This window comes from Abrus precatorius, unplaced genomic scaffold, assembly GCF_003935025.1.
Source record: "Abrus precatorius isolate BTA unplaced genomic scaffold, Abrus_2018 Scaffold5, whole genome shotgun sequence".
Taxonomy (NCBI): Eukaryota; Viridiplantae; Streptophyta; class Magnoliopsida; order Fabales; family Fabaceae; genus Abrus; species Abrus precatorius.
This window is the reverse complement of record NW_020874395.1, coordinates 5,632,798-5,645,991: the sequence shown is the minus strand read 5'-3', so window position 1 is coordinate 5,645,991 and position 13,194 is coordinate 5,632,798. Positions and strand designations below refer to the sequence as shown.

Below are 13,194 nucleotides of genomic sequence, written 5' to 3'. Positions count from 1 at the left end.
TCATTGGATAACAACATATTTGTAAACCTAAAAATCAAAGAGGTTTGGATTTCAAAGACCTTTACATATTGAATAATGCTTATATGATGAAACTCTATTGGAGGCTTACTTCCTCCCCCTCTTCCTTGTGGGCTCAAGTTTTGAGTCACAAGTATAGTTTTAACCATGGCCAAATCCTAAGTGGTAGGAAAATCACAAAGCAATCCTATCTCTGGAAAAGCCTTATGCATGTTTGGCCCCAGTTCTCCTAGGGACTAGATTGGCTTGTTAGAGATGGAATGTCTATTCATTTCTAGACTAACAAATGGATTCCTAATTTTGATAATTTGACTAATCATGCTATTGGTCCTATTACTAACCTTGATCTTGACTCCCCTATTACTTTATTTGCTGACCATAATGGTTCGAATTGGGGAAAAATCTCTGCTTTTCTACCTGAAACAAGTTAGGAATTCTATTACTCTGATTCACTCTCCTGTGAGGTCTAAAGGGCCTTATGTGGCCTTCTGGGATCTTGCAAATAATGTTTTGTTCACCACCAAATCAGCTTACCAATTGTTGGACAATTCCATTAATAACTATAATGAAAACTCTTCTCTGTTTAAAATAATTTGGAACTAGAAAGGTTCCCTTAAAGTTGCTTATCTCTTGTGGAAAATTGCTCATGAGAGATTATTCACAAATGAGGAAATATTCAATAGAGGAATGACTAACTCCTTTGATTGCCCTAGGTGTGGAGAGGATCCTGAAACTATCATGCATGTTCTTAGAGACAGTTTCTTTGCTAGACAGGTTTGGGATCATTTTATATTTGTTAATCAATGTGTGCAATTTTTCAGTTACAGTATCTTTGGCTGGTTGTTTTTTAACCTATCTAGGTCTTGCACTAAGTATTTCCACAACTAGCCTATGATTGTAGTTTGGTACCTGTGGAAAGATAGGAACCAATTTGTTTTTCAGAACACTCTATTTTAGCTAAGAAAGCTTTGTTTGATGCTGATCTATTTTTCTATTGTGGTAGGTTTGATTATAGCTCTCATTCCAGACTGGTTTTTGATCCTGGATTGGCTAGATGGTCTCTCCCTCCTACTGACCAATTCAAATTAAATGTATATGGAGCTGTTTCAAGGACCAATGAAGTTACTGCTTGTGGAGGTTTGATCCGTGACAGCCATGGCAGGTTTATCATGGGATTCTGCAATAGCCTTGACCCCTGTTTCCCCCTCACAACTAAGCTCTGGGGCATCTTCCTAGGTATTCAGATGGTTGTGCAGATAAGGACTCTTTAACTATTTGGATTAAGAGTGACTCCAAAGATGCAACTGCGTTGATTCTGAAAGTCCAACTTCCATCCCACCCTCTATTCTCTCTTCTTTGTGATATTAGAAATGCTCTTAGAGCTATTAGTTATTTTTAGAGTTTCCCATGTTTGTAAGGAAGCAATAAATATGTCAATTCCCTAGCCAAATTAGGCCTTGAGCTCCACTCTTTGTTCTCTCTATTTTAGGATCTTCCTTCTTCTCTTTTGCCTTTTCTGATTTTGGACTCTAGCCGTTTGTGGCTGTCTTTACTTGCTGGTTAAGTTTGTTTGTTTGTTGGGCTTGTTATGCCCCCTTTCTTAGCAAAAAAAGAAAAAAGGAAGAGAATATGGATTAATATTTAAACGTCAAAGTCTCTAATTTTTTTATTTGAAAAAGTATTAAAGGCCTTCTTTTTCATGTTTGTATTTTCTTTAATTTTATAGGCCAAAATTCATGTTTTTGTTCAAACTTATGTAAACAATTTTTGCATATTGGTTATTTTACGTTTAATCTCTAGAATTAGAAAAATTACTTAATTATAATGCATAAAAGATATATAAAATTAAAATACAATATCATGAGTTTAAAATTAAACAATAAAAAAGTTAAATTTAAAAGAAAAGAAACTCTAATCTTCACTTTCTATATTTGACATCTTCATGTTAAAAATATGGTTTTCCTTTTCTTCTTGTATTGATTTTCAATTCTTTAGATACTTCCTTATACGACGACATCCTCTTGAGTTTCACTTTTTCTTTTTATATATAATAGGTTTTGAAAAAAAAATATTTTCAACTTCATGGCATAGGTAAAAATATACCTTAATATGTTGTTGGCACAAATCACACCCATGGTAAATACTTTTCATAAGAAGTGATGTCTCTATTTATTCAAATTAACTAATAATAGTTAGCATTGTGACTTTTACAAGCGACTCATAGAAAGGGGGTGATGTCTCTAAACCCTAAACCCTAAATACTAATATCTATTTCTTTTCAAGAATTTTATCCACGGTGAAAGAAAAAAATTGATTGTAATCTAATTCTTAATGTAATAAAAGATACACAAATATTATAATATAATTAAATATTAGAATTATTTAAAACAATAGAGATTGATGAGTCCATAATTGAGTATTTTCTTTATTAATGAATAAAAATAAAGACCAGAAAGAGAAATTTTTTTCTAATCACTTTGGAGTAATTATTATCCTCTCAATATGATTTAATATTTTAACATTTAATTCATCTATAATTAATCACTTTAGAATAACTATTATCTTCCCAATATAATTCAATATTTTAACATTTAATTAATTTATAACTAATCACTTCAAAATAACTATTATCCTCCTAAAGTAATTTTTTTTATTTTTTATCCAGTTTAATTCAAATCATTTGATTTAATTTAAATTTAACTTTAGTCACATATTTAAATTTGATGGATGAGTTATTACTAAAAAAATTTTACATACACAAATACTCAAACTAAACTCTTCACTCACCACTCATATTATAAGTTCCATTAGTATAATATATCAATGGTTCTCAATAATTTTTTGAATAAGTTACCGTAAGCATTCTTGGTAACCTATAATAAATCATTGGTTTGGTGTTATGTTACATTAAATACAACACACCCTTATTAAAAAAAAAAATGAAAAATACAAGACACCCTTCCCAGGGCATATTATGAAAAAAAAAAAAAGAGATTCGTCGAGAAAGAAAGCCGAGAGAATGGGAGATTATCACTTTGTGTACAAAGATGTAGAAGGAGCCTCAACTCAATGGGATGATATACAAAGGAAGCTTGGAAATTTGCCTCCGAAGGAGCCGACGTTCAAGCCTCCTCCTTTCACCCCTGCCTCTGATTCCGATACCCAACCTAAAGACAAAGCCTGGCTCGATTCCAAAAGCCTGGATGAACTCGAAGAGCTAGAAGACGATCTTGACCTTGACGATGATCGTTTTCTCCAAGAATACAGGTATTTTGTGGGTTGTTTTTGTTTTCCTCCTAGGTGATTGAAAATGAGTGAATTTAAAACTTTTTTTATGACTCTGTTAATTTCTCATGGGGCTCTATGTATTGTTCTGGGTCGTATACTTTGTGTCGTATACTTTGTGTCGTTAGTTGTCTGTATTCTTTTGTTCATTTTGTTTGTTCTTAACACGGTCTGGTTGGAATTTGCTGTAAATTTTAAGGTTTTAGAGCGAATTAATGTTTATGAGCCCTTTTGTTCCATTCAATTTCTGATGACTAGTTCATTCTGAGTTAATGAGTTTGCTTGAGAAGAGGGAGTAAATGAGTTATAAGATGAAGGGAAAGCAAAATTAGGTACTATTTATTTCACTTGTTTATGATAGGAAGAAGAGGTTAGCTGAGATGCAAGAGGCAGCTAAAGTCATAAGGTTTGGATCAGTGATTCCGATATCGGGATCTGATTTCGTTCGAGAGGTTTTACAGGCTCCATCTGATGTTTGGGTGGTTGTCATCCTTTACAAAGAAGGGTATGCTTTAGCAATTTCTTTAATTTTCCAAAATCTATTTAATTTCTTAGTGATGTATTATGTCTATTGTGATTTTTGTGACAGGATTCCTGAATGTGCACTAATGATGCAAAGCATTGAAGAACTGGCTGTAAGATATCCTGCAACAAAATTTGTCAAGATAATATCCACTGACTGCATTCCCAACTACCCGGATCGTAATCTTCCCACTTTGTTGGTGTACAACAATGGAGCAGTCAAAGGAAATTATGTGGGTTTGCATAGTTTTGGGCGAAGATGTACTCCTGAAGGTAAATATGCCTCAGAATGCCACCCTTATTTGCATTGTTTTAGTATGAAGGGCATATTGCTCAAGCCTTAGTCCTCAAAATTATGATTAATTCTTAGGAAGTTGTAATAGAAACTCTTTTCTAAATCTGCTCCCTTGTTATCTAATGACTCTACCTATCTTACATATCAGGTGTTGCACTAGTCCTGTGCCAATCAGACCCTGTTCTTAATGATGGCCACAATAGAGATGAGCAATCAAGAAAAGCTGTCATTGAAGGAGTCCGCAAGAGGTTTATAGAGAAAGTTGTTGCCGATCATGAAGAGGATGATGATGATTACTCGAGTGATTAGCATTTTGTTTTTAGGGGGTTATGTGTCTGCCTTTCTTTCAAGTAAGATGTCTCCAATCGATGAAGTGAAGCAATACATATGTGGAGTTTTATTTTCCACAACTTTGCTTCTATCCCTCTATGTAGAGTTTTTCTTTCCTTTTTTCCCCTTCCCTGTGCCTTCTAATTTTTCTTATACAGCAGGAGGATAAAGTTTGGTGGTTGGTTTTTTAGTCTCGTTTGAGTTAACATCTACCAGTATGATGTGTGATTCTCATTTTCTTGTAATAGAAAGTAATTTAATTCAGGTTTGCTTTAACATCTTGCCATTATTTTTGTTAACATTATTAATAAGGAGCCATGTAATCGTCAATTTGCCATCTTTTGGGAAATATATGACATACGCATTATACTTATTTGACTATTTACTCATCAAGGTTGGATAAGTCAGAGTGGCAGCAAGAGTTAATTACGATGCCAACCTGTTCTGGAAAAGAACTCTAATGTTCATTCCCTTCTCCAGCCTCTTAATAGGGATCATGGATATCCATTAAGTGTGGTTGTTCCTGGTGTCCTTGGAGCCTGGTCTGTTAAATGGCTGGAAGATATCAATGTCATTGCAGAAGAATGCCAGGTCTAATACAAACTGCTATAGAATGTTTTTGAAATACCAAAAATTCCCTTTTCAAAACACCGTAGAAGTTCACATTGTCAGGTATCAAGGTTTCTTCATGCAAAAGGACTATAAAATGTTTCCACCATCTGTGAATTGGGATAATATAGATTGGTCAACCAGGAGACCCCAAATGGATTTCCCTGTTCAAGTATTTTGATTATTGTACTCCTTCTGCCTTACCTAACTTTTGAGCAATATAGTATTTTTAAAGGAAGTTTTGTACATTTAATTTATTGTGATGAACCAAGCAGAATAAGTTTATATTTTTCTTAAGCAAACCTTTTGTCACCAATTTCTTCTTTATGGCATGGCCGTGTGTTATATGTTCTCTGGAAGACGTGAGCACAATAGAGCCTGGGAAGGTTAGTTTTTCAATCATGTTTATTAGAGGGCTATTCATGAATATATTCCTGTTATTTCACTATAAAATGCAATAACATGTATATTTTGCTTTCATTTTCTTCTTATCTCGATCATCTTTACATGGCTTGGACGTTTAGAACTCTGGCTAAGCTTTTCAAGTTTTTAATTATCATTGTATGTGGGCAGTGGGCATTTGCTTCAAAATATATTGATGTTCCCAAATCTATGTTTTTAGTACTGGGATAATTATTTTTATTTTCCTCAGAAGTATATTGAAATAACATTTTAAGTTTCCTGAAAATAAATAGACATCCTTTCCTTGCAGAAATGAAATGTTCAATAAAAACCTATCTACCTGAACTAGAAAATTTGCATTTGTTCTTACCAATTGATGGGTTTTCAGTGCTTTCTTTTCTCAACTCTAATGTATAAAACTATATTTAAACATATAAATGCACATAAAAAAGAAGGTAAATAAGGAACAAATAGTCTTAAATTCATAAAAGACAATCACAACTCAAACATTAATGACAATAAATATGTTCTCAAGTCAATTACATATAAAACTTAAAATAGTACTAAAGTAAAAACAAACTAGTCAAAGTGTTCAAGATTGGTCCTAGTGTTCATTTGGATTCAAATCCAAGTCCAATAAGTCATCAAATTCTAAATTATCAGCATTGGATAAACTTTCATTGCTCATAATCCATTCATCATAAGATGAAATATCATCAAGATTAAAGTCCATAGCTTTTCTAGATGTCTTTTTCTTGGCCAATTTTGAGTTAGCCATCACATAAACATCATTCATAGTTTGTTGTTTCAAACGATTTCATCTCTTTCTGTGGACCTAAAAAATATATAAATGCAATTGATTATTTGCTAGTGCTTAATAGGTAAAGAAAAAGAATGCAATTTCTCATAGTTTTAAAATTTTATCATCTCAAAAGCACTCCAGTTACGCTCACATCCAGAAGAGCTACATGTCAAGCTCAATATACGAATAGCAAATCTTTGAAGCTCTGGATGTCCATCTCCATAAGGTTCCTACCATTGTGTTGGAGTTTTGATATTAGTTTTAAGTTCCTTTAGGGCTGCCTTGCCACCAAAAAACTTCTTTTTTGCCTTGAAATCTTCAAGTTTAGCATCAATTTTAGTCATTTCTTCATCATTTTCTACCATTCTTTCTATACAATCATATAATCCACGTTTAACTTCAAAATCCGCTTTAAAACCAGGACTGTAATGTAAAAAAGGGTTGAGGTAATAGGCTGCAGCATGCAATGGCCTATGGAGTTGATTGTCCCATCTTTCATCAATGACATTCCATAGAGGGAGAAACTAATATATGAAAAAATTAAATTAAATTTCAAACAAAAATAACTAAAATTTTTAATTAAACTTAATAATTTATTTACCTTCTTTTACTCTCATTGAAGGCCTTTGCTATCTTTTCTTTAGCTCGATCCATTTCCTCGTCAAGAAATCCCATAGCTGGAATCTCATCCGAATCAACCAAACGAAGAACTTTGATTATAGGATATGCACCTCTTAAGAAAACAACACCTTTCCAAAAAGTTTTATCTATAATCATATCTTCAACAAACTTTCCGTCTGTTGATTTAGCAAATCGGCTAGTCTTCCATTGATCAGATGTGAACATTTTAACCAATGCTCCCTTGTGCTCTTGAAGACATCCCAAAGTAAGGTAAGACGTAGCAAAGCGAGTCATGGCTGGTCTCACCAAATCCCTTCCCTTTGTGAAGAATTACAATAAAGAAATTAGGGAAGTCCTTGAATAAATATAAGTAGTAATTTTTTTCCCTTTGAGATTGTCTCTTGATGAATGGGTAACTTCTTCTCTAAATCCTCTAATATCAAATCTATGCAGTGAGCAACACATGGTGCCAAATACAATTTCTTTCTTTTCTCCATCAACAATTCACCCGCAGCCTTATAATTTGTTGCATTATCAGTCACAATTTGAACCACGCTTTCTTCACCAACCTTCTCTACAATGTCATCCATCATTTTAAACAATTTGTCAACTATTTTAGATATATGAGATGTATCAATTGAAGTCAAAAAAACTGTACCCATAGGGACATTAACTAAAAAATTCAATATAGTTCTCCTTTTTTTGTCGGTACAGCCGTCAATCATTATTGTGCATCCTATTTTTCTCTATTCTTCTCTATGTGCTTTAATAGCTTGCGTGGTCAAATTCACATGATGTTTCAAATACTTAACTCTGATTTCATAATAGGAAGTTGACTTGAATCTAATACCATATTTTGTAACCAATTCCAACATCTTATGAAATTCTTCACTCCTTGTCACATTGAATGGTATGGCATTGTTGTAAAAAAAAAAAAGCAATATCTTGACACACTTCTTCTCTCAAATTCTTTTTGAATATGTTATTGAGAGTGACTTGATTACTTACTCCTCTCTTCTTGAAAATGTTCCTACTACTTTCAACTTCACTCCTTTTTCTTTTTTCACCAGAATCGCAACCACCATCACCTTCTCCAAGAAGTTCTTTGAGTTTGCTATCTGATTTCTTTATTAATTTCTCTTGTAAGGAGACACAACTTGCCACATTTCTTTCCTCACTTCATCACTAACCGAAGAGCAAGCACCTACATCTTTCTGTGTTTCGACCAAATGATGTTTTAAACGGTAAACTCCACCTGTTATTATTTTTTGACAATAGTTGCATTGTATTTTTCGTGCATCTCCATCCACAAATAAATCATGCTGCCATGCCACATCACTCCTGTTTCCAAGAGTATTTTTTTCGCAAAGAACCAGCCACAATTACACCAACTGAGCAGCTTATTGAGCCAGTAAAAGTGTGACCAATGGTAGGATTTGCAACAACTCTCTTCCTTTCTAGTTGCCCTCTCTGGATTGCAGGTGTACTTTTCCCACGTGCAAACATCTTCAAACATGGCAAAAATATCAAAATAGAGGTAGAGAATGGGGAAAACAGATTCGCAATGTTGGAGAAGAAGAGAAATGTGTGTCGCAAGTTTGAGGAAGAAGAGAAGTAGGGATCGTGGTGCTGAGGAAGAAGAGAAGTTAGGGTCCGGTGCTGCAGAAGAAGAGAACAATGCGTCGCAGTCGATGGTGCTGAGGAAGAGAACTTGCGTTGCAGTTGCAGGTGGGCAAGCGAGAAGGGGAGAATGAAAAAAAAAACCCTAAAATTTGAGATTAAATAAGTTGGGTCAAAAAAATAGGGACAGGTCAAATCGGGTAATCAGGTTTTTTAAAAAAAATCGGGCTCCATCAAACTCATCTAGGATTGCACGCTTCCACGAGGAAGATCGTGCAATCCCAGCAATCTCAGAAAAGCACGTTGCAGCATAGGAATGTGATCGGAAGACCTGCAAAAGACCGTAAAATTGTCCAATCTTATGAGTTGGATCGCAATTTTGACTACAATGCATTAGAGAGTAGATGTGTCGGTTGGCAGAGGCAAAACTTGGATGGAAGCCTCAAGATTTTGGAAAAACGATGTTCCTCAATATCACAGTATGCCAACAGTGACAAATGGGCATGGGTGCTATTTGAGGTCACAGCTAATATTCTTCACAGCACTGAGATTATTGCAAAAGTGGTATGTCATGTATTTTCTACTCGTCCTGATTCGTGTATCTTGCTTGATGAGCTTTTAAATACTAAATATGTTCTGATAGCTAGCATGTATTGATATATCATGATGATAAGATATGGGTCATTCAAATTATACAGTGGTCAGCTTAAAAGTGTTACCTATTCCAGATTAACTGCTCTGTGAATGGAATTGTTAAAAAAATATAATATAAAACCATTCATGTGTCTTCTTGTAACAGCTTAAGATTTTGGATAGTTATTTTAAGACACGGTATCAAAAAGCCTCAATGACCAAATAGCTTAGAATTCAATCTTTTTAACTCTCATTCTTCTAATAAAAGTTGAATTTAAGCATAAGATAACTAAGCATATGTATTATCTACACTTCAAGCCCTAAAGGTTTTGGCATGAGGAGGCATCAAAAATACTATACAAAATCATTCGTGTCTCTTTACCTAACAGTTTAAGCTTTTGAGATAGTTGGTTCATGACAATCCAATCTTGATGTTGGCGCTCTTGTAAATATCCATTCTTACACACTCCAAATGTCCAATCTTGAGCATACAAAGGGGTTGTAGTAGCCCTTAAAAGACTTGGATATCTCCTCCCTCCCACTCCTCTTTCCTGAGCTAACTTTTGAAGTGGAATCATACCCAATCTAATTCTAATTGGAATGAAATATTATGTCCACTTTTCAGTGAATGTGTAGCATCTAATGGCATTTGACCCTTGACAACCTTTTAAATCCATATATAGATCACATAATATATGAAAGCTAAAACATTTTGAGGAGAAGAAATTGACACGATAGGGAACTCAAATATGTTCCATTTGAGTTTGGAGAGCCTGATGCATAAACTGAATCCTTGTGAACTTTGGAGCAAACAGTAGAAAAGTGAAATTATTAAAGTAAGAACTGCTTCTTTTTTTCACGATTGTTATGATCAGAGAATGAGAAGAAATGACAATCTTATTCATTATTAATATATACTTAGCTTTGACATATTTTGGCTTAGTTTCAGTTCATATGACTTGGTGAATTGGATAATTGACTTAAAGTCGATGTTACATGGCTTAAATTTCTTGCTGGAGACATTTAAAATTTTTCCACTTTCACTGCCTTAAAATTATAAAACAATTGTCACTTTTACTCAAATTTATTTCCTTTCAAACCTCCACCTATAATTTTTTCATATCAAAAGAGCAATTTATATCCTAGTGGGTTCATTTACGTCTCTTTAATAATTAATGCTTTTTACTAATTTGCAGGTAGATTCTGCTGCAAATGTCCAACCTGAAAAGGTTGAAGACATTTGGAACCTCAGAGGCATATTAAACACTTCGTGGCAGAGAGTAAAAGTTCAAGCCAGTCACTCAAACTTATAAAAGTAGTATCAAATTTCCAGTCCAACATTATGGTAGGGTGAATTTTGAAGCTTCTCTTACTGAAGAGTGAACACTGAATAGGCACTGCGATTAGCTGTATAAAACGTCTTTATGAACATCAGAAGGGTTATAACTTGCAAGTTTCACACGAATTGTCTGTAACGTTGTATCTTCAAATAATTGCTTTCAGATATTAAACTCTCAAGTGTGTGGCGCTTTCCCTAATCTTATCATTATGATCCTCCCACCAGTTTCGTTAAAAAAAAATGTTAATTTTTTAAGAAAAATATATTTAGTATATAAAAACTGTAATAAATATTTTTTAAGAAAAAATTATTACTTTCAGGTATTTGAAATTACTCATAAATGAGTGAGGTTAATAAAATTGTTTGATTTATTATTATTAGGGTAAAGTTTGAAGCACATAAAATTAGTAAAATTTATTGAACAATATATAAAAATATAATAAATATTATTTTTAATAAAAAAATTATTTTTTAATACTTAAATTTACCCTTTAAGACTAATGTTAATAAAATTGTTTTAAAAAAATGTTAAGATCAGTCTTTCAGAATTAATTATAAGTAATTAAAAGTAATACTTTTTTATTCAAAAACATTATTTACATTGAGAATGCAAAGATGTAATTAATATTTGAAAAATGTTATTCAGTGATAGGTCTTAGAAATGCTAAGTAATCAAGAGTATAATTTTTTTTATTAGAAAATATCAAAGTATATTTATTTTTGTAATTTCTAATTTATCTCAATGTGACTTTTAATAAAAAAAATTATTAATTTCTTAAGGGAGCAAAACTTTTAATATTTTTATTTTTAATAAAAATTTACTATATTTAAAAAATTAAAATAAACCCTTTTAACAAAATTGATAAATTAATTACGAAACTTAACGTATATTTAGTGTTTGTTAAGAATAAATTTAATGTCAACAAAATAAACTTATGAAATAATTAATATATAAACTTTTAAATCTGAAATTTACACTCTTAAAAATCATATTTTAATACAGATTAGTTACACTTACTGATTTTTAAAGCCAAAATATCATAAATATCTTGAGCAATAATTGTATATATAACAATTTATGTAATATTATTTAAAATAATCACAATTAGCTATGTATAATGGCTTGCGTAATATTAATATTTGTTATTTTATTATATTAAACAACAGGCAGCTATATGATGGGTTAATTAATTTTATAGATAAATATTGATTCCCAAATCCAAACTTATTTTGCAAATAACTATCTTTTTATTGTTATTTTTAAAAAATATTATTTAATTTAAATTAATTTTTTATTTTTTTTATTAAATGGGCTAAAAGCCCAAAGACACCAAAACTAAGACCTCACTCTAGAGGTGAACAAACTTATTGTCAGGCTAGAGATTTATTATTGAGTAATCTATAATATTTTATACTTGTTCAATGTTAATTGAAGGATTATTTGGTATTGGAATAGATTTAGATGGAGTTTGAAATTATTTATTAAAAAAAAAAAAAAGTGAACAGTGTCGGATGAACAGTAAAATCGCCTATGAACAGTGCAAACAGCGTATGTACAGTGACTGCTGACGTCATCAGTGACATCATTATGACGTCATGGCTGACGTCACATACGCGTACAGTGCGTATACAGTACGCGTGCACAGTATTTTCTGGCGTGAATAGTGCCCTGAACAGTGTTTCCGTCATGAACAGTAAGGCGGTGAACAGTGTTTCCGGCGATGAACAGTAAATTCTGGCGGTGAACAGTAAATTTCAAAAATTTTCTATAAAAAGGGGGCTTCACACGAATTTTTCATTTCTTCACCCCTATCCAAGGTTCTCAAAGGTTCTAAAGCCAAAAACTACCATTTCTCTCATACTAAACCTTCCTAAACTTAGATTTCTCGCCAGATCTGAGATCCTACGTCTATTCTGAAGGATTTGAAATAAGTTTCTTTAAGTTTGAAGTTAGATTTACCGTTCGTTTCTCTTCTCCTTCTCTTTCTCATAGAAGTTCATGGTGTTCTTAGGATAAACTTCGTTCTAAAGTCGAATCTTCGGTGAATCTTGCATTAAAACACGTAATATTTGGTAGATCTAGTGTGAATCATCTTTCTGAGGTAAGGGGAGTTTACTTTAACCTATGAACTAAGTTTTGAACGGTTTAATATGCTATTTCAAGATATTTTGATATGATTTTGTTAGATCTATTGAATAAAAGCTATTTTCTTAGCTGTAACTGCTGTTAATTGATTTAAAATGCTGATATTTAGGCTGATCTATCTTAAACTTGCCTTAGCTGAGCTGTTAAAATAATTTTGGCAGTGTGCATCATGCTGAGATATATGTTTTGCATCATTATAGAGCCGAGTTACATGTTTAGGTGGGTAGACATGTAACGGTAAGTTCATACTGAGCTGCTGTTGCTGTGCTGTCTGGATCCAGATACCGGAATGGGTCGCTCCCGGACCGGCTCGGTTCCTTCTGGATTACTTAGGCTGTGAAACCAGTTGGAAACCGTTTTCATGCTGAGCATTAGATGGGCTGGAAATGCATGGGATTATTGCTGTGAGAAATATTTTGCTCTATATATATGATTTTATTTTAAGTTTGGTAAGCTCACCCTTGCATTTCTTTCTATGTCGTTGTGTGCGTGTGTACTGCGATGATCGTACGGTGGTACGTGAGCAGATGTAGCAGGTGTTGCATCTACTTCACAGGCTGAGGGGCCAGTGA

General features: G+C 33.0%; 2 protein-coding genes and 2 pseudogenes across 2 annotated transcripts; 3 read left to right on the top strand and 1 right to left on the bottom strand.

The window, feature by feature from the left end:
• The first annotated feature begins 399 nt into the window (after positions 1 to 399).
• On the top strand, positions 400 to 1,289 carry LOC113866558. The gene is made up of 4 exons (XM_027501384.1): positions 400 to 525; positions 622 to 792; positions 840 to 844; positions 1,022 to 1,289. The coding sequence occupies exons 1-4, from the start codon at positions 400 to 402 to the stop codon at positions 1,287 to 1,289; spliced, it is 570 nt and encodes a 189-aa protein (XP_027357185.1).
• Positions 1,290 to 3,024: 1,735 nt separating this feature from the next.
• LOC113867908 (phosducin-like protein 3) lies at positions 3,025 to 4,821 on the top strand. The gene is made up of 4 exons (XM_027503418.1): positions 3,025 to 3,285; positions 3,665 to 3,808; positions 3,893 to 4,098; positions 4,269 to 4,821. Exons 1-4 carry the CDS (start codon positions 3,038 to 3,040, stop codon positions 4,427 to 4,429), a joined length of 759 nt encoding a protein of 252 aa, XP_027359219.1. The 5' UTR covers positions 3,025 to 3,037; the 3' UTR covers positions 4,430 to 4,821.
• A 1,244-nt stretch (positions 4,822 to 6,065) lies between these two features.
• LOC113866557 lies at positions 6,066 to 8,390 on the bottom strand (annotated as a pseudogene).
• A 38-nt stretch (positions 8,391 to 8,428) lies between these two features.
• Positions 8,429 to 10,658, top strand: LOC113866556 (annotated as a pseudogene).
• The last annotated feature ends 2,536 nt before the right edge of the window (positions 10,659 to 13,194 follow it).